Raw genomic sequence first — 23,200 nt, 5'->3', positions numbered from 1 at the left:
CACACACACTATCTATATATATATATATATTCATATATATATATATATATATATATATATATATATATATATATATATATATATATATATATATATATATATATATATATATATATATATATATATATATATATATATATATATATATATATATATATATATATATATATATATCTATATATATATATATCTATATATATATATATGAATATATATATATATATGAATATATATATATATATGAATATATATATATATATGAATATATATATATATATATATATATATATATATATATATATATATATATATATATATATATATATATGAATATATATATATATATATAGATAGTGTGTGTGTAGTGTAGTGTGTGTGTAGTGTGTGTGTGTGTGTAGTGTGTGTGTATAGAGTGTAGTGTGTGTGTAGTGTGTGTTGTGTAGTGTGTGTAGTGTATTGTGTGTGTGTGATTAGTGTGTGTAGTGTAGTGTGTAGCGTGTAGTGTGTAGCGTAGCGCGTGTAGTGTGTAGCGTGTAGTGTTGTGTGTAGCGTAGTGTATAGCGTAGTGTGTAACGTGTGTAGCGTAGTGTGTGTGTGTAGTGTGTAGCGTGTAGTGTGTAGTGTGTAGCGTAGTGTATAGCGTAGAGTGTAGAAGGTTAGTGTAGTGTAGTATAGTGTGTAGTGTAGTGTAGTGTGTAGTGTGTAGCGTAGCGCGTGTAGCGTAGTGTATAGCGTAGCGTGTAGTGTGTGTAGAGTGTAGAGTGTAGTGTGTAGGTTAGTGTAGTGTAGTGTAGTGTAGTGTAGTGTAGTGTAGTGTAGTGTAGTGTAGTGTAGTGTAGTGTAGTGTAGTGTAGTGTAGTGTGTAGTGTAGTGTAGTGTAGTGTGTAGTGTAGTGTAGTGTAGTGTGTAGTGTGTAGTGTGTAGTGTAGTGTAGTGTTGTGTAGTGTGTAGTGTAGTGTAGTGTAGTGTAGTGTAGTGTAGTGTAGTGTGTAGTGTGTAGTGTGTAGTGTAGTGTAGTGTAGTGTAGTGTAGTGTATAGTGTGTAGTGTGTAGTGTGTAGTGTGTAGTGTAGTGTGTAGTGTGTAGTGTAGTGTGTAGTGTAGTGTGTAGTGTAGTGTGTAGTGTAGTGTAGTGTAGTGTGTAGTGTGTAGCGTGTAGTGTAGTGTAGTGTGGTGTGTAGTGTGTAGCGTGTAGCGTAGTGTGTAGTGTGTAGCGTAGTGTAGTGTGTAGTGTGTAGTGTAGTGTGTAGTGTGTAGTGCGTAGTGCGTAGTGCGTAGTGTAGTGTGTAGTGTGTAGTGTGTAGTGTGTAGTGTAGTGTGTAGTGTAGTGTGTAGTGTAGTGTGTAGTGTGTAGTGTTTAGTGTGTAGTGTGTAGTGTGTAGTGTGTAGTACCTCTGAGGGTGCGGATGAGGTTACAGTCAGGGACAGACCAGAGTTTGCACAAACCAGACCTGAAACACACAAGAGCCAGTTTCACTCAAATGTCACACCCACCCTGAGGACACGCCCACCCTGAGGACACACCCACCCTGAGGACACGCCCACCCTGAGGACACGCCCACCCCGAGCAGGACACTCCCATCCCGAGCAGGACACTCCCATCCCGAGCAGGACACTCCCATCCCGAGCAGGACACTCCCATACCGAGCAGGACACTCCCATCCCGAGCAGGACACTCCCATCCCGGGTGTCGTGTGTCGTGTGTCGGGTGCGTGTGTCGTGTGCCGTGTGTCGGGTGCGTGTGCCGTGTGCCGTGTGTCGGGTGCGTGTGCCGTGTGTCGGGTGCGTGTGTCGTGTGCCGTGTGTCGGGTGCGTGTGTCGTGTGTCGTGTATCGTGTGCCGTGTGTCGGGTGCGTGTGTCGTGTGTCGTGTATTGTGTGCCGTGTGCCGTGTGTCGTGTGCCGTGTGTCGGGTGCGTGTGTCGTGTGTCGGGTGCGTGTGTCGTGTATCGGGTGCGTGTGCCGTGTGTCGGGTGCGTGTGTCGTGTATCGTGTGCCGTGTGCGTGTGTCGTGTGCGTGTGCGTGTGCCGTGTGCCGGGTGCGTGTGTCGTGTGCGTGTGTCGTGTGCGTGTGTCGTGTGCGTGTGTCGTGTGCGTGTGTCGGGTGCGTGTGTCGTGTGCGTGTGTCGTGTGCGTGTGCGTGTGTCGTGTGCCGTGTGTCGTGTGTCGTGTGCGTGTGTCGTGTGCGTGTGTCGTGTGCCGGGTGTCGCGTGTGGCGTGTGTCGCGTGCCGCGTGTCGCGTGCCGTGTGTCGCGTGCCGGGTGCGTGTGTCGGGTGTCGTGTGCCGTGTGTCGGGTGCGTGTGTCGTGTATCGTGTGCCGTGTGTCGCGTGCCGGGTGTCGTGTGCCGTGTGTCGGGTGCCGTGTGTCGTGTGCGTGTGTCGTGTGTCGTGTGTTGTGTGCGTGTGTCGTGTGTCGTGTGTCGGGTGTTGTGTGCGTGTGGCGGGTGTTGTGTGCGTGTGTCGTGTGTCGTGTGCGTGTGTCGTGTGTCGTGTGTTGTGTGCGTGTGTCGTGTGTCGGGTGTCGTGTGCGTGTGTCGTGTGCGTGTGTCGTGTGTTGTGTGCGTGTGTTGTGTGCGTGTGTTGTGTGTCGTGTGTCGGGTGTTGTGTGCGTGTGTCGTGTGTCGGGTGTTGTGTGCGTGTGTCGTGTGTCGGGTGTTGTGTGCGTGTGTCGTGTGTCGGGTGTTGTGTGCGTGTGTCGTGTGCCGTGTGTCGGGTGCGTGTGTCGTGTGCCGGGTGCGTGTGTCGTGTGTCGTGTGTCGGGTGCGTGTGTCGTGTGTCGTGTGTTGTGTGCGTGTGTCGTGTGTTGTGTGCGTGTGTTGTGTGCGTGTGTTGTGTGTCGTGTGTCGGGTGTTGTGTGCGTGTGTCGTGTGTCGGGTGCGTGTGTCGTGTGGCGGGTGTTGTGTGCGTGTGTCGTGTGTCGTGTGTTGTGTGCGTGTGTCGTGTGTCGGGTGTCGTGTGCGTGTGTCGTGTGCGTGTGTCGTGTGTCGTGTGCGTGTGTTGTGTGTCGTGTGTCGTGTGTCGGGTGTTGTGTGCGTGTGTCGTGTGTCGGGTGTTGTGTGCGTGTGTCGTGTGTCGGGTGTTGTGTGCGTGTGTCGTGTGTCGGGTGTTGTGTGCGTGTGTCGTGTGTCGTGTATCGTGTGTCGGGTGCGTGTGTCGTGTGTCGTGTGTTGTGTGCGTGTGTCGTGTGTTGTGTGCGTGTGTTGTGTGCGTGTGTTGTGTGTCGTGTGTCGGGTGTTGTGTGCGTGTGTCGTGTGGCGGGTGTTGTGTGCGTGTGTCGTGTGTCGTGTGTTGTGTGCGTGTGTCGTGTGTTGTGTGTCGGGTGTCGTGTGCGTGTGTCGTGTGCGTGTGTTGTGTGCGTGTGTTGTGTGTCGTGTGTCGTGTGTCGTGTGTCGGGTGTTGTGTGCGTGTGTCGTGTGTCGGGTGTTGTGTGCGTGTGTCGTGTGTCGGGTGTTGTGTGCGTGTGTCGTGTGGCGTGTGTCGTGTGTCGGGTGTTGTGTGCGTGTGTCGTGTGTTGTGTCGTGTGTTGTGTGCGTGTGTCGTGTGTCGTGTGTCGTGTGTCGTGTGTTGTGTGCGTGTGTAAAGCGGCTTACACACGGCGGTGGCTGAAGCGTCCAGTTTACATTCAAAGTCTATGTAAACGCGCATCGAGCACGTCGTGTGTTTTCATAGGCTCTTGACGCTTTGAGCGCGGCTGAAGCGGCTGAAGCGACAGGTTCAGGTTCCTGCAGCAGATGTGCCGCAGCCAATCACAGATGACCTGCTGCACGACCCGGAAAAAACCCAAAACAAACGCCTCAAGATAAAAAAAAATCCTTAAACGCAGCTCTTGGAGCAAATAATGATATTGACTAAACTCTGCTCAGCTCTGAAGTCTCTGCAGGTCCCAGACGGGCCCCGGGGCCGATCAGGGGCCCATCTGATGCCCATCACCTCCACTAATGGACTTTGTAAAGTTAATAAACCAAAGTCATGATCCAACATTAAACTCCATTTACACCACGAGAAAAGCAGCACAGCACAACTCCTCCACTGAGCACGTGCAGACGCCTCGACTCCACTGAGCACGTGCAGGACGACTTGACTCCACTGAGCATGTGCAGGACGACTTTGACTCCACTGAGCATGTGCAGGACGACTTGACTCCACTGAGCATGTGCAGGACGACTCAGACGCACGTCTGCTGCCGAGTGTATTTTACGGACATGAGTCCGGGGCGTCGGGAACGCGCGTCCGGTGTGTTTTTCTTTCAAATGTTCACGCGCTCAAATTCTGCGTCGGGCGCGATTCGGCCGCAGCGCTCTGAACGTGTGTCACACTCACCATGAGGCTGTGGCCAGAACCTTTGAGTCGGGGCTGAAATGGCAGAAGCTGATTGGACGATCGTCTCCAATTTGACTGCAGAAGTTATTCAGGTTCTACAAAGACAAAGACTTGGTTTAGTCCTAGTTTAGTCCTAGTTTAGTCCCGGTTTAGTCCCGGTTTAGTCCCGGTTTAGTCCCGGGTTAGTCCCGGGTTAGTCCCGCTTTAGTCCCGCTTTAGTCCCGCTTTAGTCCCGCTTTAGTCCCATTTTAGTCCCGTTTTAGTCCCGGTTTAGTCCCGTTTTAGTCCCGTTTTAGTCCCGGTTTAGTTCTCACTCTCAGTCCTTTGTGCAGTTCTTGTTGTTTCATGGCTTTCGTTGCATCAGAAACATCTTTCTGCAAACGAGCATTTTCCAGACGCTTCATGGCCCTGAACACAAAAACATGAAGTACATGAAGTACATGAGGTACATGAGGTACATGAGGTACATGAAGTACATGAAGTACATGAAGTACATGAAGTACATTAAGTACATTAAGTATATTAAGTATATTAAGTATATTAAGTATATTAAGTACATGAAGTACATGAAGTACATGAAGTATATGAAGTACATGAAGTAACACACATAAACACACAGAAGTATATGATCATATATAAATATAGGGTTATGATAATATGTAACACACCCTGTGATTTTCCACACTGTGGTTTTCAGATTGAGATCATCGCTAATGCTAAACGCATAGCAACGTACACTGACCTGGGCTAAAGCTAGCACTGGTAGCAATGTGAATACTGACCTGGTCCAAATGCTAACGCTAATGCTAACACTGGGAGCAGTGTGAATACTGACCTGGTCCAATGCTAACGCTAATGCTAACACTGGTGGCAGTGTGAATACTGACCTGGTCCAAATGCTAACGCTAATGCGAACACAGAGCAGTGTGAATACTGACCTGGTCCAATGCTAACGCTAATGCTAACACTGGTAGCAGTGTGAATACTGACCTGGTCCAATGCTATCGCTAATGCTAACACTGGGAGCAGTGTGAATACTGACCTGGTCCAATGCTAACGCTAATGCTAACACTGGTAGCAGTGTGAATACTGACCTGGTCCAATGCTATCGCTAATGCTAACACTGGGGGCAGTTTGAATACTGACCTGGTCCAATGCTAACGCCAATGCTAACACTGGTAGCAGTGTGAATACTGACCTGGTCCAATGCTAATGCTAACACTGAGAGCAGTGTGAATACTGACCTGGTCCAATGCTAATGCTAACACTGGTAGCAGTGTGAATACTGACCTGGCCCAATGCTATCGCTAATGCTAACACTGAGAGCAGTGTGAATACGGACCTGTCCAATGCTAACGCTAATGCTAACACTGAGAGTAGTGTGAATACTGACCTGGCCCAATGCTAACGCTAATGCTAACACTGAGAGCAGTGTGAATACTGACCTGGTCCAATGCTAATGCTAACACTGAGAGCAGTGTGAATACTGACCTGGTCCAATGCTAATGCTAACACTGGTAGCAGTGTGAATACTGACCTGGCCCAATGCTATCGCTAATGCTAACACTGAGAGCAGTGTTAATACGGACCTGTCCAATGCTAACGCTAATGCTAACACTGAGAGCAGTGTGAATAGTGACCTGGTCCAATGCTAACGCTAATGCTAACACTGAGAGTAGTGTGAATACTGACCTTGGCAGAGAGTAATGAGCCAACCACAGACGAGCTTCTTGTAAAGAGGCGGGGCCTTCATGGTACCACGTTTGACTGCACTGCAACCACGATGACAAGAACAACTGTGTCAGAGACGGCGTGCAGGCCAGAGTACTACAGACGGCGTGCAGGCCAGAGTACTACAGACGGCGTGCAGGCCAGAGTACTACAGACGGCGTGCAGGCCAGAGTACTACAGACGTCGTGCAGGCCAGAGTACTACAGACGGCGTGCAGGCCAGAGTACTAGAGACGGCGTGCAGGCCAGAGTACTACAGACGGCGTGCAGGCCAGAGTACTAGAGACGGCGTGCAGGCCAAAGTACTAGAGACGGCGTGCAGGCCAAAGTACTACAGGCGGCGTGCAGGCCAGAGTACTAGAGACGGCGTGCAGGCCAGAGTACTAGAGACGGCGTGCAGGCCAGAGTACTACAGACGGCGTGCAGGCCAGAGTACTACAGACGGCGTGCAGGCCAGAGTACTAGAGACGGCGTGCAGGCCAGAGTACTAGAGACGGCGTGCAGGCCAGAGTACTAGAGACGGCGTGCAGGCCAGAGTACTACAGACGGCGTGCAGGCCAGAGTACTACAGACGGCGTGCAGGCCAGAGTACTACAGACGGCGTGCAGGCCAGAGTACTAGAGACGGCGTGCAGGCCAGAGTACTAGAGACGGCGTGCAGGCCAGAGTACTACAGACGGCGTGCAGGCCAGAGTACTACAGACGACGTGCAGGCCAGAGTACTAGAGACGGCGTGCAGGCCAGAGTACTAGAGACGGCGTGCAGGCCAAAGTACTAGAGACAGCGTGCAGGCCAAAGTACTACAGACGGCGTGCAGGCCAGAGCACTAGAGACGGCGTGCGGGCCAGAGTACTACAGACGGCGTGCAGGCCAGAGTACTACAGACGGCGTGCAGGCCAGAGTACTAGAGACGGCGTGCGGGCCAGAGCACTAGAGACGGCGTGCGGGCCAGAGTACTAGAGACGGCGTGCGGGCCAGAGCACTAGAGACGGCGTGCGGGCCAGAGTACTACAGACGGCGTGCAGGCCAGAGCACTAGAGACGGCGTGCAGGCCAGAGCACTAGAGACGGCGTGCGGGCCAGAGTACTACAGACGGCGTGCAGGCCAGAGCACTAGAGACGGCGTGCAGGCCAGAGCAATACAGACGGCGTGCAGGCCAGAGCAATACAGACGGCGTGCAGGCCAGAGTACTAGAGACGGCGTGCAGGCCAGAGTACTAGAGACGGCGTGCAGGCCAGAGTACTAGAGACGGCGTGCAGGCCAGAGTACTAGAGACGGCGTGCAGGCCAGAGTACTAGAGACGGCGTGCAGGCCAGAGTACTAGAGACGGCGTGCAGGCCAGAGCACTAGAGACGGCGTGCAGGCAGGTTTAGAGTACTAGTACTTAAATACTCATATATCTTCTATGTCACATTCTAACCTCTTCGTGGGATCTTCTGCCTCGCTCTTCGTCTTTACGAGATTTCTTCAGAGCATCAGGTCCAACCACCGACAGAATACTGCGAAGTCTGTGAATATACAAGAGTACTGGTATCAGAGTACTGCAGAGTACTGGTATCAGAGTACGGCAGAGTACTGCAGAGTACTGCGAAGTACACCAGAGTAAAATAGAGTACAGCAGAGTACAGCAGAGTACTGGTATCAGAGTACAGCAGAGTACTGCAGAGTACTGCGAAGTACACCAGAGTACAGCAGAGTACAATAGAGTACAGCAGAGTACAGCAGAGTACTGCAGAGTACTGCAGAGTACACCAGAGTACAGCAGAGTACAATAGAGTACAGCAGAGTACAGCAGAGTACTGTGAAGTACACCAGAGTACAATAGAGTACAGCAGAGTACAATAGCGTACAGCAGAGTACTGCAGAGTACTGCAGAGTACTGCGAAGTACAGCAGAGTACAATAGAGTACAGCAGAGTACTGCGAAGTACACCAGAGTACAATAGAGTACAGCAGAGTACAATAGAGTACGGCAGAGTACGGCAGAGTACGGCAGAGTACAGCAGAGTACTGCAGAGTACTGCAGAGTACTGCAGACTAAGAGATCTGTGAGATTCAGGGACTAAGGCTCCAGGTCAGAAACACAAATATTGACGAGCTCTAACTCACAGCAGAGTCTGTCTGAGAGGATCAGGCTCATGGAATATTAGTAGTAGTTATAGTATTTTCTGTATTAGTATTAGTACAGTATTAGTACTGTATTAGTAAATTAGTACTGCATTAGTACAGTATTAGTACATTAGTACAGTATTAGTACATTAGTACTGCATTAGTACATTAGTACAGTATTAGTAGATTAGTACATTAGTACTGCATTAGTACAGTATTAGTACATTAGTACAGTATTAGTACATTAGTACTGCATTAGTACATTTGTACTGTATTAGTACATTAGTACATTAGTACTGCATTAGTACAGTATTAGTACATTAGTACAGTATTAGTACATTAGTACAGTATTAGTATATTAGTACTGCATTGGTACAGTAGTACTGTATTAGTACTTTAGTACTGCATTAGTACTGCATTAGTATTAGTACTTTTTATTTTAGAAAAGGGAAATAGCCAGAATGTAGAGAGCCACGATCTTTACACGTGTGAACATTTGTGTGACTTTTCGTCAATGTCACTGGGTGAAAAATAGGGGGCGTGTCCCGAGAAGAAGAAGAATATTCTGATGAGAAAACAATGTTTCACATTTTTCAAATATCATAAACTATACATTTTCGGAAAGCGCTCGTGCTTTCCTCCCTCATGGTGTGGGTCCCTGGTCACTGACTTTTGCACGGGCATCGCCCGTTTACAACGGTAATGTTCCATTTTCATACTACTAATTAGTCTGCAGGGGGCGTGCGTGAGTGAAGGAGTGCGTTAGTGAGTGTTTGGAAGTGGGCTTCGCACGGCCTTACGGAACTAATAGGCCTCTCGCAGCTTGTGGCGCTCGGGCCTAAAAATATATATATTTTTTTTAAATCGATCTTTGGACGTACAAATCGATAATTGGTCATTAATATGCGAATCGATTAAAAATCTGTAAATCGATTTTTTCAACCCAGCTCTAGTACATTAGTACTGCATTAGTATTAGTACTGCATTAGTACAATAGTACTGCATTAGTACATTAGTACTGCATTAGTACAATAGTACTGCATTAGTATTAGTACTGCATTAGTACAATAGTACTGCATTAGTACATTAGTACTGCATTAGTACAATAGTACTGCATTAGTACAATAGTACTGCATTAGTATTAGTACTGCATTAGTACTGCATTAGTATTAGTACTGCATTAGTACAATAGTACTGCATTAGTATTAGTACTGCATTAGTACAATAGTACTGCATTAGTACATTAGTACTGCATTAGTACTGTGTTAGTACTGTATTAGTACTGTATTAGTACTGTATTAGTACTGCATTAGTACTGCATTAGTACTGCATTAGTACTGCATTAGTATTAGTACTGCATTAGTACAATAGTACTGCATTAGTACATTAGTACTGCATTAGTACATTAGTACTGCATTAGTACTGTATTAGTACTGTATTAGTACTGTATTAGTACTGTATTAGTACTGCATTAGTACTGCATTAGTACTGCATTAGTACTGCATTAGTATTAGTACTGCATTAGTACATTAGTACTGCATTAGTACTGCATTAGTACATTAGTACTGCATTAGTATTAGTACTGCATTAGTACATTAGTACTGCATTAGTATTAGTACTGCATTAGTACATTAGTACTGCATTAGTACATTAGTACTGCATTAGTACATTAGTACTGTATTGGTATTCTTTGTGATTTGAATGCATTTTTCCTGCTGTGAAGCACTTTGAATTGCCTTGTGTATGAAATGTGCTCTACAAATAAACTTGCCTTGCCTATTAGTACAACCCTATATTGTCAGATCATTTCCTAATTACCTTTCAGTTTATTCTTAAAGATCATCCAGTCCCACAAAATAAAGTTATAATGAAAAGGACAATATCTGAAAAATCGATCTCAAAATTCAAAGAAATAATAGAGTCAATATTCAGTGACATGTCATGTGATCACGTCATGTGATCACGTCATGTGATCATGTGATCACGTCATGTGATCGTGTCATGTGGTCATGTGATCGTGTCATGTGATCGTGTCATGTGATCACGTCATGTGATCACGTCATGTGATCACGTCATGTGATCACGTCATGTGATCACGTCATGTGATCACGTCATGTGATCACGTCATGTGATCACGTCATGCACTAGTTAAAGTCACAAATGATTTGTTATTAGCCGCTGACGATGGACTGGTCTCAGTCCTGGTTCTGACCTCAGTGTTTGACCATCGACCACAACATTCTACTGCAGAGGTTAGAATGTGATGTAGGAACAGCCCTCAGCTGGTTTAAATCCTATTTATCTGGTACCAATTTGTTAATGTAAACCAGAGCTCACCTGCTCTAAAGTAATTTACGGTGTGCCACAGGGATCAGTACTCGGTCCAATTCTGTTTACTCTTTACATGCTGCCGTTAGGTCACATGATCAGGTCACATGACATTAACTTCCACTGCTCTGCAGACGACACTCAGCTGTATTTATCAATGAACCTGATCAGAGCGATCAAGTACAGACTTAGTGCTTGTGTGAAGGAGATAAAAACCTGGAGGACACTAAACTACCTGCTTCTTAACCCTGAACAAACCGAGGTCATTGTGCTGGTCCTAAGCATCTACGAGACGCTCTATCTGAGCAGATAGTCACACTGGACAATGTCAGTGAAGCCTCCAGTTCTACTGTAAGAAACCTTGGAGTCTTATTTGACCAGGAACTCTCATTTAAAGCTCATATAAATCAAGCTTGTAAAACAGACTATTTCCATTTGTGCAACAAGAGCCAAAATCAGAAGAATCCTGCCTAAAAGTGAAGCTGAAAAACTTATCCATGCATTTGTCACGTCTAGATTCTCCTGTAACTCCTGCTCACAGCAGGTCCTAAAAGCTCCATAAAAAGCTTTCAACTGGTTCAAAATGCAGCAGCAAGATTACTAACAGGAACTAAAAGAAGAGAGCACATTACACCGGTGCTGGAGTCTCTTCACTGGCTTCCGTCGAGCTTAGAATCAAATTTAAAATTCTACTCTTGACCTACAAAGCCATAAATGACATGGCCCCTCCCACCTCAAAGATGCTATAGAACATATCATCCAAACAGAGCTCTTCACTCTCAGAATGCTGACCTTCTGGTGGTGCCAAGAGTCTCTAAAAGCACAGTAGGAGGTAGAGCGTTTAGCTCCCAAGCTCCTGTGTTATGGAATCAGCTCCCGGCCCATGTTAAATCTGCTGACACAGTCTCTTCATTTAAGTCCAGGCTTAAAACGTTCCTCTTTGAAATCGCTTATGGTCAGACTAGTTAGGAACAGAAACATAAACCCACAGCTTTAGCTCCGCTGCCCTAGCAGCAACTGTGCTGGGGGAAGTATGACAGCTTGAGCACTATCCTCTTCTTCTGACTTATTCTATCAAACAATATTTATTTTATAATTCCACTTGCAAACTGTTCACCGCCTTCTTTGTCTTTGTCTCACTCCTGAGGACCTGTGGACCCAGATGTTCCTGTCCTGGTGAAGTGTCCCTGCCCCGTGTGGACGGTCCCTCATCTGCCTGAAGAGAGGCTCCAGCACCAGTGTCTCCCTCACGTCTGTGAGAGTCACATCCTCCTTCACTGGAACTAACCCAGGGACATACGCTTTTTTCTCAAAGAGGTTTTTTTCTGTAGTTTTTCCTGCAGAAGGAGAGTCTAAGGACAGAGGACCTGGGACATCGTCCCTCGTCCCCACAGACATTGTCTGACTCCATCACCACCACAGACATTGTTGATTCATTTCTCCCTGTGGCCCTCAGAGGCAACTGTTGTTGTGATTTTGGGCCTTACAAAAATAAATTGATTTGATTTGAGTACTGCATTAGTATTAGTACTGCATTAGTACTGCATTAGTATTAGTACTGCATTAGTACTGCATTAGTACTGCATTAGTATTAGTACTGCATTAGTACTGCATTAGTATTAGTACTGCATTAGTACTGCATTAGTATTAGTACTTTAGTACTGCATTAGTATTAGTACTTTAGTACTGCATTAGTACTGCATTAGTATTAGTACTGCATTAGTATTAGTACTGCATTAGTATTAGTACTACATTAGTACTGTATTAGTACTTTAGTACTGCATTAGTATTAGTACTGCATTAGTACTGCATTAGTACTAGTACTGCTTTAGTATTAGTACTGCATTTGTATTAGTACCTCTCTCTTCTGTCCGCAGGTCCTTCTCCGAACACTGTGATTGGTTCTCCTAAAGCTCGGAGCCCCGCCTTCACCTCGGTGTCGTCTGTGGAGACGTTTATCTGACGAGCTCGTTTCCTGCGCTCGAACTCAAACAGAACTTCCTGCTGTCGCTCCGACACCCGCTCCTCTATCTCCAGAGTCTCACCTGGAACCACAGGAGAACCACAGGAGAACCACAGGAGAACCACAGGAGAACCACAGGAGAACCAGAGGAGAACCACATGAGAACCAGAGGAGAACCAGAGGAGAACCACATGAGAACCAGAGGAGAACAAGAGGAGAACCACATGAGAACCAGAGGAGAACCACATGAGAAACAGAGGAGAACCTCATGAGAACCAGAGGAGAACCAGATGAGAACCAGAGGAGAACCACAGGAGAACCACAGGAGAATCACAGGAGAACCACAGGAGAACCACATGAGAACCACAGGAGAACCACAGGAGAACCACATGAGAACCACATGAGAACCACATGAGAACCACATGAGAACCACATGAGAACCACATGAGAACCAGAGGAGAACCAGAGGAGAACCAGAGGAGAACCAGAGGAGAACCACATGAGAACCAGAGGAGAACAAGAGGAGAACCACATGAGAACCACATGAGAACCAGAGGAGAACCAGATGAGAAACAGAGGAGAACCTCATGAGAACCAGAGGGGAACCACATGAGAACCAGAGGAGAACCACAGGAGAATCAAAGGAGAATCACAGGAGAACCACAGGAGAACCACATGAGAACCACAGGAGAACCACAGGAGAACCAGATGAGAAACAGAGGAGAACCTCATGAGAACCAGAGGAGAACCAGATGAGAACCAGAGGAGAACCACATGAGAACCAGAAGAGAACCACATGAGAAACAGAGGAGAACCTCATGAGAACCAGAGGAGAACCAGAGGAGAACCACAGGAGAATCACAGGAAAACCACAGGAGAACCAGTGGAGAACCAGAGGAGAATCACAGGAGAATCACAGGAGAATCACAGGAGAATCACAGGAGAACCAGAGGAGAACCAGAGGAGAACCAGAGGAGAACCACGAGAACCACAGGAGAACCACATGAGAACCACAGGAGAACCACATGAAAACCACAGGAGAACCACAGGAGAACCACAGGAGAACCAAAGGAGAACCACATGAGAACCACAGGAGAACCAGAGGAGAAACCACAGGAAAACCAGAGGAGAACCACAGGAGAACCAGGGGAGAACCAGAGGAGAAGCAGAGGAGAACCAGAGGAGAATCACAGGAGAACAAGAGGAGAACCACAGGAGAACCAGAGGAGAACCACTTGACTTTGTGGAGAACTGTAAAGGAGTTTTGTTCATAGTTCTCTCCCGACCTCCTGGTCCCTATTCAGAGTTTTGGATTAGTACTGCGAAAGTACACCAGAGTACACCAGAGTACAGCAGAGTACAGTAGAGTACTGCAGAGTACAGCAGAGTACTCTCCATCACCTCCTCCTCCATCACCACCTCCTCCTCCACCACCTCCTCCTCCTCCATCACCTCCTCCTCCATCACCGTGTGGTACACTAGAGCCACAGCCAGGGACAAACAGAGACTACAGCGCCCTCTGGGACGAACAGGACCCCACTCCCCTCAGGCAGGAGGCCACTCCCCTCAGGCAGGAGGCCACTCCCCTCAGGCAGGAGGCCACTCCCCTCAGGCAGGAGGCCACTCCCCTCATGAACACTTCTTAAACGGTCACTTCAACCATCATTTAATGACTCCCTGTTCACTTTTGCACTATTCTGACCAACTGTAAACTGTATAAAGTCAGACCAAGTCTATCTTATTTTATTTGTAGGTTTAGTTGGTGAATTCTGTTCACTGACAGTGTACTGTAACTCACAGCAGGTCCTAAAAGCTCCATAAAAAGCTTTAACTGGTTCCAAATGCAGCATTAAGATTACTAACAGGAACTAAAAGAAGAGAGCACATGACGCCGGTGCTGGAGTCTCTTCACTGGCTCCGATTTCTGATAAAGACCACTTTATTATTTATAAGTCCACTGTATTTTATATGCGAGTTCTCCTGTGTCTGGTCACTGCTGGTCACATGACTCTCTCCTTCTTCCCCTTGGGGCGTGGTCCTGTTTCAGACTCTGCTGATGACGACCTGGAGATCCAGAGGATCCTCCTAACCCGATGAGAACCATGTCTAACCTGATGAGAACCTGAAGGAGAACCATGTCTAACCTGATGAGAACCTGAAGGAGAACCATGTCTAACCTGATGAGAACCTGAAGGAGAACCATGTCTAACCTGATGAGAACCTGAAGGAGAACCATGTCTAACCTGATGAGAACCTGAAGGAGAACCATGTCTAACCTGATGAGAACCTGAAGGAGAACCATGTCTCACCTGAGGGAGAACTATGTCTCACCTGAGGGAGAACCATGTCTCACCTGATGAGAACCTGAAGGAGAACCATGTCTAACCTGATGAGAACCTGAAGGAGAACCATGTCTAACCTGATGAGAACCTGAAGGAGAACCATGTCTAACCTGATGAGAACCTGAAGGAGAACCATGTCTAACCTGATGAGAACCTGAAGGAGAACCATGTCTAACCTGATGAGAACCTGAAGGAGAACCATGTCTCACCTGAGGGAGAACTATGTCTCACCTGAGGGAGAACCATGTCTCACCTGAGGAGAACCATGTCTCACCCGAGAAGAACCATGTCTCACCTGAGGAGAACCATGTCTCACCCGAGAAGAACCATGTCTCACCTGAGGAGAACCTGAAGGAGAACCATGTCTCACCTTAGGAGAACCTGAAGAACCATGTCTCACCTTAGGAGAACCTGAAGGAGAACCATGTCTCACCTTAGGAGAACCTGAAGGAGAACCATGTCTCACCTGAAGGAGAACCATGTCTCACTTGAGGAGAACTTGAAGGAGAACCATGTCTCACCTGAGGAGAACCATGTCTCACCTGAGGAGAACCATGTCTCACCTGAGGAGAACCATGTCTCACCTGAGGAGAACCAAGTCTCACCTGAGTAGAACCATGTCTCACCTGAGGAGAACCATGTCTCACCTGAGGAGAACCATGTCTCACCTGAGAACCATGTCTCACCTGAGGAGAACCTGAAGGAGAACCATGTCTCACCTGAAGGAGAACCATGTCTCACTTGAGGAGAACTTGAAGGAGAACCATGTCTCACCTGAGGAGAACCATGTCTCACCTGAGGAGAACCATGTCTCACCCGAGGAGAACCATGTCTCACCTGAGGAGAACCTGAAGGAGAACCATGTCTCACCTTAGGAGAACCTGAAGGAGAACCATGTCTCACCTGAAGGAGAACCATGTCTCACTTGAGAACTTGAAGGAGAACCATGTCTCACCTGAGGAGAACCATGTCTCACCTGAGGAGAACCATGTCTCACCTGAGGAGAACCTGAAGGAGAACCATGTCTCACCTTAGGAGAACCTGAAGGAGAACCATGTCTTACCTTAGGAGAACCTGAAGGAGAACCATGTCTCACCTTAGGAGAACCTGAAGGAGAACCATGTCTCACTTGAGGAGAACTCGAAGGAGAACCATGTCTCACCTGAGGAGAACCATGTCTCACCTGAGGAGAACCATGTCTCACCTGAGGAGAACCATGTCTCACCTGAGGAGAACCATGTCTCACCTGAGGGAGAACCATGTCTCACCTGAGGGAGAACCATGTCTCACCTGAGGGAGAACCATGTCTCACCTGAGGAGAACCATGTCTCACCTGAGGAGAACCTGAAGGAGAACCATGTCTCACCTGAGGAGAACATGGAGAACCATGTCTCACCTGAGGAGAACATGGAGAACCATGTCTCACCTGAGGAGAACATGGAGAACCATGTCTCACCTGAGGAGAACATGGAGAACCATGTCTCACCTGAGGAGAACATGGAGAACCATGTCTCACCTGAGGAGAACCATGTCTCACCTGAAGGAGAACCTGAAGGAGAACCATGTCTCACCTGAAGGAGAACCATGTCTCACCTGAGGAGAACCATGTCTCACCTGAGGAGAACCTGAAGGAGAACCATGTCTCACCTGAGGAGAACCTGAAGGGGAACCATGTCGAACCTGATGGAGAACCTGAAGGAGAACCATGTCTAACCTGAAGGAGAACCATGTCTCACCTGAAGGAGAACCATGTCTCACCTGAGGAGAACCATGTCTCACCTGAGGAGAACCATGTCTCACCTGAGGAGAACCTGACGGAGAACCATGTCCCACCTGAGGAGAACCATGTCTCACCTGAAGGAGAACCATGTCTCACCTGAGGAGAACCATGTCTCACCTGAGGAGAACCATGTCTCACCTGAGGAGAACCTGAAGGAGAACCATGTCTCACCTGAGGAGAACTATGTCTCACCTGAGGGAGAACCATGTCTCACCTGAGGGAGAACCATGTCTCACCTGAGGAGAACCATGTCTCACCTGAGGAGAACCATGTCCCACCCGAGGAGAACCATGTCTCACCTGAGGAGATGTTGATGTTCCCGGCCTGGATCCCGGCCTGGACCCCAGACTCTGGTCCTGGTTTGGAGCCGCTCTCGGCGCTGAGTCTCTCTCGCTCTTTGTCCTCGAGACTTCCGTAGAAGACACGTGTCCTCTTCAGCATCGGAGCCTCGTCTTCGTCAGACATGTTGTTCCTGAAACACACTTTAGTTTCACTTGTGGAGACGGAACCTTTAACTCAGTCGTTCCAGAGACATGAAACCAGCTCAACCCGCCCCTGTCCTGCCGCCCCTGTCCTGCCGCCCCTGTCCACCTTCCTCTCAAATACCATTGATCGAAATTGTGCTAAAACTGTGAATCAAGTCCCTTATGTCCTTTCTGATGGTGTAATTCAATTATAAATATGACATCATTATTGTGTCTTTACAGAAATAAAGTTTGGTTTGAGGTTAAACGTGTTTTATGTTCACTTCAGCAGAGCCACTTTAGGCCTCATTATTTGAATCTTATGGTCTTAAAACCTAAACATCGCCGCTCTTGCTTCATAGAATTGTTTCATCGTTTGTCATTTAAACAGTCTGTGTTATAACTTATAACTTTAGAAACACAGTTCAAATATGTTTACGGCAAAATGCAGACAAATTTGGCCCCGGTTTTGTCCAAGATGAGACAAATCCGTGGGGGAAAAAACAGTTTAAATCATCTAAAATATGATCTACAACAACTAAAACAAGGCATGCGTCTTTCCACGTGTATTTCCACGTGTATTTCCACCTGTATTTGCGGCGGGAAATCGTGAAATCTGTAGAAAACTCACCTTAATCGTGTCCGAGCTGCAAAAACAAAACGCACACGCCGCGCACCGGAAGACAACACTGGTCTGCTTCCGGATTACAGCGTCACTTCCGGGACAAGGAACGTGAGGATAAAGAACAACAAAACAACCAAACCAGGACATAAACAGTGGCAAAGCGGGCGCGAGGCTCACGAGTACCCAACCATCACACGCACGCGCCCGGACACGTGCAGGTAAAGGGGTATCCATGGTAACAGTGACCCGAAAGAGTTAGCCTGTTAGCTTAGCATTTGCTCCGGGGAAATGAATGAACCCTAATACTACGAAGCTAACAGAACTAAACCAGGTCTAAACCAGATCTAAACCAGGTCTAAACCAGGACCAAAGCAGGTCTAAACCAGGACTAAACCAGGGCCAAATCGGGTCTAAACCAGGACTAAACCAGGACTAAACCAGGACTAAACCAGGACTAAACCAGGGCTAAACCAGGGCCAAACCAGGACTAAACCAGGGCCAAACTAGGACTAAACCAGGACTAAACCAGGGCCAAACCAGGACTAAACCAGGGCCAAACCAGGTCTAAACCAGGACTAAACCAGGTCTAAACCAGGACTAAACCAGGACTAAACCAGGGCCAAACCAGGACTAAACCAGGACTAAACCAGATCTAAACCAGGGCCAAACCAGGACTAAACCAGGACTAAACCAGGTCTAAACCAGGACTAAACCAGAACTTAACCAGGACTAAACCAGGTCTAAACCAGGACTTAACCAGGAACTAAACTAGAACTTAACCAGGACTAAACCAGGACTAAACCAGAACTTAACCAGGACTAAACCAGGAACTAAATCAGGACTAAACCAGGAACTAAACCAGGACTAAACCAGGTCTAAACCAGGTCTAAACCAGGAACTAAACCAGGTCTAAACCAGGACTTAACCAGGGCTTAACCAGGAACTAAACCAAAACTTAACCAGGTCTAAATCAGGACTAAACCAGGACTAAACCAGGACTAAACCAGGATTTAACCAGGATTTAACCAGGACTAAACCAGGATTTAACCAGGATTTAACCAGGTCTAAACCAGAACTTAACCAGGTCTAAACCAGGACTAAACCAGGACTAAACCAGGTCTAAACCAGGTCTAAACCAGGTCTAAACCAGGTCTAAACCAGGACTCTGATTTTGTGATATTTTAGAACGATGTTAAGGAGAAAACCGACTCGGATCGAGCTGAAGATCGACGACTGTGAGGAGTTTGAGAGCATCAAGAAAGAACTGGAGGTTAGTCTGAACCAAGTCTGAAACCAGGTCTAAAACCAGGTCTGAACCAGGTCTGAACCAGGTCTGAAACTAGGTCTGAACCAGGTCTGAACCAGATCTAAAACCAGGTCTGGACCAGGTCTGAAACTAGGTCTGAACCAGGTCTGAACCAGATCTAAAACCAGGTCTGGACCAGGTCTGGACCAGGTCTGGACCAGATTGAAGAGCTGGTGTTTTAAAGTCAGAGCTTCATCAGTGAAACGCGGGTTTGAACTCATTTTGATGCCAATTATTTTTGTTTACATTCAGAAATATACTTTATTATACTAATGGATATATATCTATATTTACACAAGTGAATACAAGTGGATGCCCTGGACTGATGCTAATGAGGTACTCAGTGAGGAGGGAGCCAAAGTCAGGTTACACTGGGATGTGTAAAGTCCCTTTATCAGGAGGAGGTCCAGAACCACCAGGTTTAAGCAGGAGCCTTCATGGACTACAGAGTCCAAATGCATGATGGGAGTTTAAAACCCACGTATGTAGTTTAAAACCCACGTCTGCCTCTGGGCCAATCACATGTAAGGACTCCACCCACCTTGGCCAATCACATTTCACTTCATGTTTATCTGTTTTTCCAAAGGCGCATAAACGGCAGCGTGAGGAGGTAGAGTCAGGGGCCTCTGACATCACTGACATCATCGCAGGGGGAGGAGCCTCAGCATCCACATCATCATCCTCGAGGGCGGAGCTTATGAACGAGCGAATCGGGTTCAAGCCCCACCCCAAACCCAACACTCTACCCGGGCTTTTCAACTCACTGCAGTTTTAACTCCCTGCCAATCAGAGCCTTCAGGAGGGACAGGGTCTGGGCCGGGTCTGAGGTCTGGGCCGGGTCTGAGGTCTGGGCCGGGTCTGAGGTCTGGGTGGGGTCTGAGGTCTGGGCCGGGTCTGAGGTCTGGGCGGGGTCTGGACTCCAGGCAGACTCCTCTGAACTGTGAGCATTAGACTGTGGATGTTTGTATTTGTACAAAAGTTTATAATCAAATCAAATAAAATGCAACTTATTTCACATGGTGTTTTTGAGGCTCGAAGGGAGAGATTCATCAAACGAGTGTGAATAAAGCTTAATGTGCTCCAGCTGAGATTGTGACGAGGGACAATGTGAAAACAGAGCAGAACAAGTACATTGACCCTCATATGTGTCCTTTAAGCCCTCATATGTGTCCTTTAAAGCCTCATATGTGTCCTTTAAGCCCTCATATGTGTCTTTTAAGCCTCATATGTGTCCTTTAAGCCCTCATATGTGTCCTTTAAGCCTCATATGTGTCCTTTAAGCCCTCATATGTGTCCTTTAAGCCCTCATATGTGTCCTTTAAGACCTCATATGTCCTTTAAGCCCTCACATGTGTCCTTTAAGCCCTCATATGTGTCCTTTCAGCCCTCATATGTGTCCTTTAAGCCCTCATATGTGTCCTTTCAGCCCTCATATGTGTCATTTAAGCCCTCATATGTGTCATTTAAGCCCTCATATGTGTCCTTTAAGCCCTCACATGTGTCCTTTAAGCCTCATATGTGTCCTTTAAGCCCTCATAAGTGTCCTTTAAGGCCTCATATGTGACCTCTAAGCCTCATATGTCCTTTAAGCCCTCATATGTGTCCTTAAAGACTTCATTTGTGTCCTTTAAGCCTCATATGTGTCCTTTAAGCCCTCATATGTGTCCTTTAAGTCCTCATATGTGTCCTTTAAGCCTCATATGTGTCCTTTAAGCCCTCATATGTGTCCTTTAAGACCTCATGTGTGTCTGAACGTGGAAAAAGCACGTACATGTCTACCCGGAGACATTTTGAGTTATTCACAGATTCTGAAAGTGTTAATTCAAAGCTTTACAATGATGTGTCACTCATGTAGATCTGATCATATTTGAGTAAGTTGTGGTCATTTGAATGTTACAACTCTCAAAACCTTTCACTGAGAAAACGGCTTCCAAAGTTTCTCACCGGAGTGAGCCCAGAGTCACAGGGGGGCGGGGCTCATTTGCATCTCATTGAGATAAGCCCTCCCCCTGTCACACTGACAGCCCCTCCCCCTACAGCTGTCACTCAAGACTCAAGCAATACTACATAAGTATATAATTTGTACAGACAAAACGCCGAAAAATAACCCGATAACATAGCAAAGTTTAGCTTACAACTTAGCTCCGAATAGCTGCGTTTAGCTCCGGGCTGTGGTGCTAACAGCCGGTTTAGTCACGAAAACTAACAAAGCAGCATAAAACAGACACAAAGCACGACCCACACAACCCACGGGCCAACCCACGCCGAAAAATAACCCGATAACATGGTGATAACAGCAAGTAGTCACATTAAGCCCGTATTGCAGAGTGCACTGAAGCAACATGTTAGCTTAGCATTAGCTCCACCGGAGCAGACAAGTAAGATTCTAAAGTGATCACGAGACCGCCTTAAAACACAGCGTTAAAGCAATAATTTAGTAGTAAAGTAAAAGTGTACCTGAGTAAACAGTTCCGTTGCAATGTAGTCCAGGAAATGTAAGCTCTGAAGACTGTGCTCTGCAGACGGTCTGGAGGAATGAGAGGAAAACACGGAGCAGCAGCTGCCATGAGGATCACAGCTGATTGGTGGAAAATGTAAACAATACATTGGCTAGAAAAAGGTGACGCCCCCCAGGAGAGCAGGAAAAAGACCCGAAAACTCCACATTTTTAACAGCTTAATGTATACGTTTAAGACAACCAATAGTGTTATCTGAAGCACACAGGGGCTTATTCATTACTTCAACTAGCACATTCTGCAAAAAAACGAAAATCACACATTTGAAAAAAAAAATCTTTTTTTGGGTTTATCTCAGTTTCACCGATGCCGACATGTTCCGGCATTTAGGCTGCGCCGCCACATATGTGTCCTTTAAGCCCTCATATGTGTCCTTTAAGCCTCATATGTGTCCTTTAAGCCCTCATATGTGTCCTTTAAGTCCTCATATGTGTCCTTTAAGCCCTCATCTGTGTCCTTTAAGCCTCATATGTGTCCTTTAAGCCCTCATATGTGTCCTTTAAGCCTCATATGTGTCCTTTAAGCCCTCATATGTGTCCTTTAAGTCCTCATATGTGTCCTTTAAGCCCTCATCTGTGTCCTTTAAGCCTCATATGTGTCCTTTAAGCCCTCATCTGTGTCCTTTAAGCCTCATATGTGTCCTTTAAGCCTCATATGTGTCCTTTAAGCCCTCATATGTGTCCTTTAAGCCTCATATGTGTCCTTTAAGCCCTCATATGTGTCCTTTAAGCCTCATATGTGTCCTTTAAGCCCTCATATGTGTCCTTTAAGTTAAGATAAGATAAGATAAGATAAACCTTTAATGTCCCACAGGGACATGTTGTCCACACAGGGACATGTGGGACATGTAACAGGGACATGTGGGATATGTTGTCCACACAGGGACATGTGGGACATGTAACAGGGACATGTGGTTGTTGCAGTAGAAACAGGAGGAAAGGACAGATTATAGGAAGTTTCAAACAAACTCTTAATAGAAAAACTCTTATGAACAAAACAAAAAACTCTTATGAACACAACTCCTCTTCTATCTTAACAGGGAATGGAGGGAGGGGGGGGGATAAAATAGATAATAAAAATACAAAATAAAGATAAAAATCAGATAATAATAATAAAATAATGACAAAAGAATAAAATAAAAATAAAATAAAGTAAAAAATAGCTAGCACAAGACTAGCTAATACTATTAGCAGGTAAGTAAACCGTATAAAAAACAAAATAGAACACTCTTATTTACAGGTATTGCACATGGGTATGACAGTGTTGCACATGTGTATGACAGTGTTGCACATGGGTATGACAGTGTTGCACATGGGTATGACAGTGTTGCACATGGGTATGACAGTATTGCACATGGGTATGACAGTGTTGCACATGTGTATGACAGTATTGCACATGGGTATGACAGTGTTGCACATGGGTATGACAGTGTTGCACATGGGTATGTCAGTGTTGCACATGGGTATGACAGTGTTGCACATGTGTATGACAGTGTTGCACATGGGTATGACAGTGTTGTACATGGGTATGACAGTGTTGCACATGTGTATGACAGTGTTGCACATGGGTATGACAGTGTTGCACATGGGTATGACAGTGTTGTACATGGGTATGACAGTATTGCACATGGGTATGACAGTGTTGCACATGGGTATGACGGTATCTCACATGGGTATGACAGTGTTGCACATGGGTATGACAGTATTGCACATGGGTATGA

At 46.6% G+C, this 23,200-nt stretch overlaps 2 protein-coding genes across 2 annotated transcripts; one reads left to right on the top strand and one right to left on the bottom strand.

Moving 5' to 3' along the window:
• Window positions 1-1,356: 1,356 nt before the first annotated feature.
• Window positions 1,357-17,041, bottom strand: prpf4 (pre-mRNA splicing tri-snRNP complex factor PRPF4). The gene is made up of 7 exons (XM_072453561.1): window positions 16,869-17,041; window positions 12,343-12,529; window positions 7,469-7,556; window positions 6,012-6,091; window positions 4,634-4,727; window positions 4,320-4,414; window positions 1,357-1,450 (listed from the first exon to the last, which is right to left on the bottom strand). Exons 1-7 carry the CDS (start codon window positions 17,032-17,034, stop codon window positions 1,357-1,359), a joined length of 804 nt encoding a protein of 267 aa, XP_072309662.1. The 5' UTR covers window positions 17,035-17,041.
• Window positions 17,042-17,775: 734 nt separating this feature from the next.
• cdc26 (cell division cycle 26 homolog) lies at window positions 17,776-19,970 on the top strand. The gene is made up of 4 exons (XM_072453407.1): window positions 17,776-17,876; window positions 18,844-18,928; window positions 19,551-19,773; window positions 19,864-19,970. The coding sequence occupies exons 2-3, from the start codon at window positions 18,848-18,850 to the stop codon at window positions 19,737-19,739; spliced, it is 270 nt and encodes an 89-aa protein (XP_072309508.1). The 5' UTR covers window positions 17,776-17,876; window positions 18,844-18,847; the 3' UTR covers window positions 19,740-19,773; window positions 19,864-19,970.
• The last annotated feature ends 3,230 nt before the right edge of the window (window positions 19,971-23,200 follow it).

This window comes from Eucyclogobius newberryi, unplaced genomic scaffold, assembly GCF_026437365.1.
Source record: "Eucyclogobius newberryi isolate DKJ021-1_F unplaced genomic scaffold, fEucNew1.0.hap1 SCAF_2, whole genome shotgun sequence".
NCBI lineage: Eukaryota > Metazoa > Chordata > Actinopteri > Gobiiformes > Gobiidae > Eucyclogobius > Eucyclogobius newberryi.
This window is presented reverse-complemented; position numbering and strand designations above follow the sequence as displayed.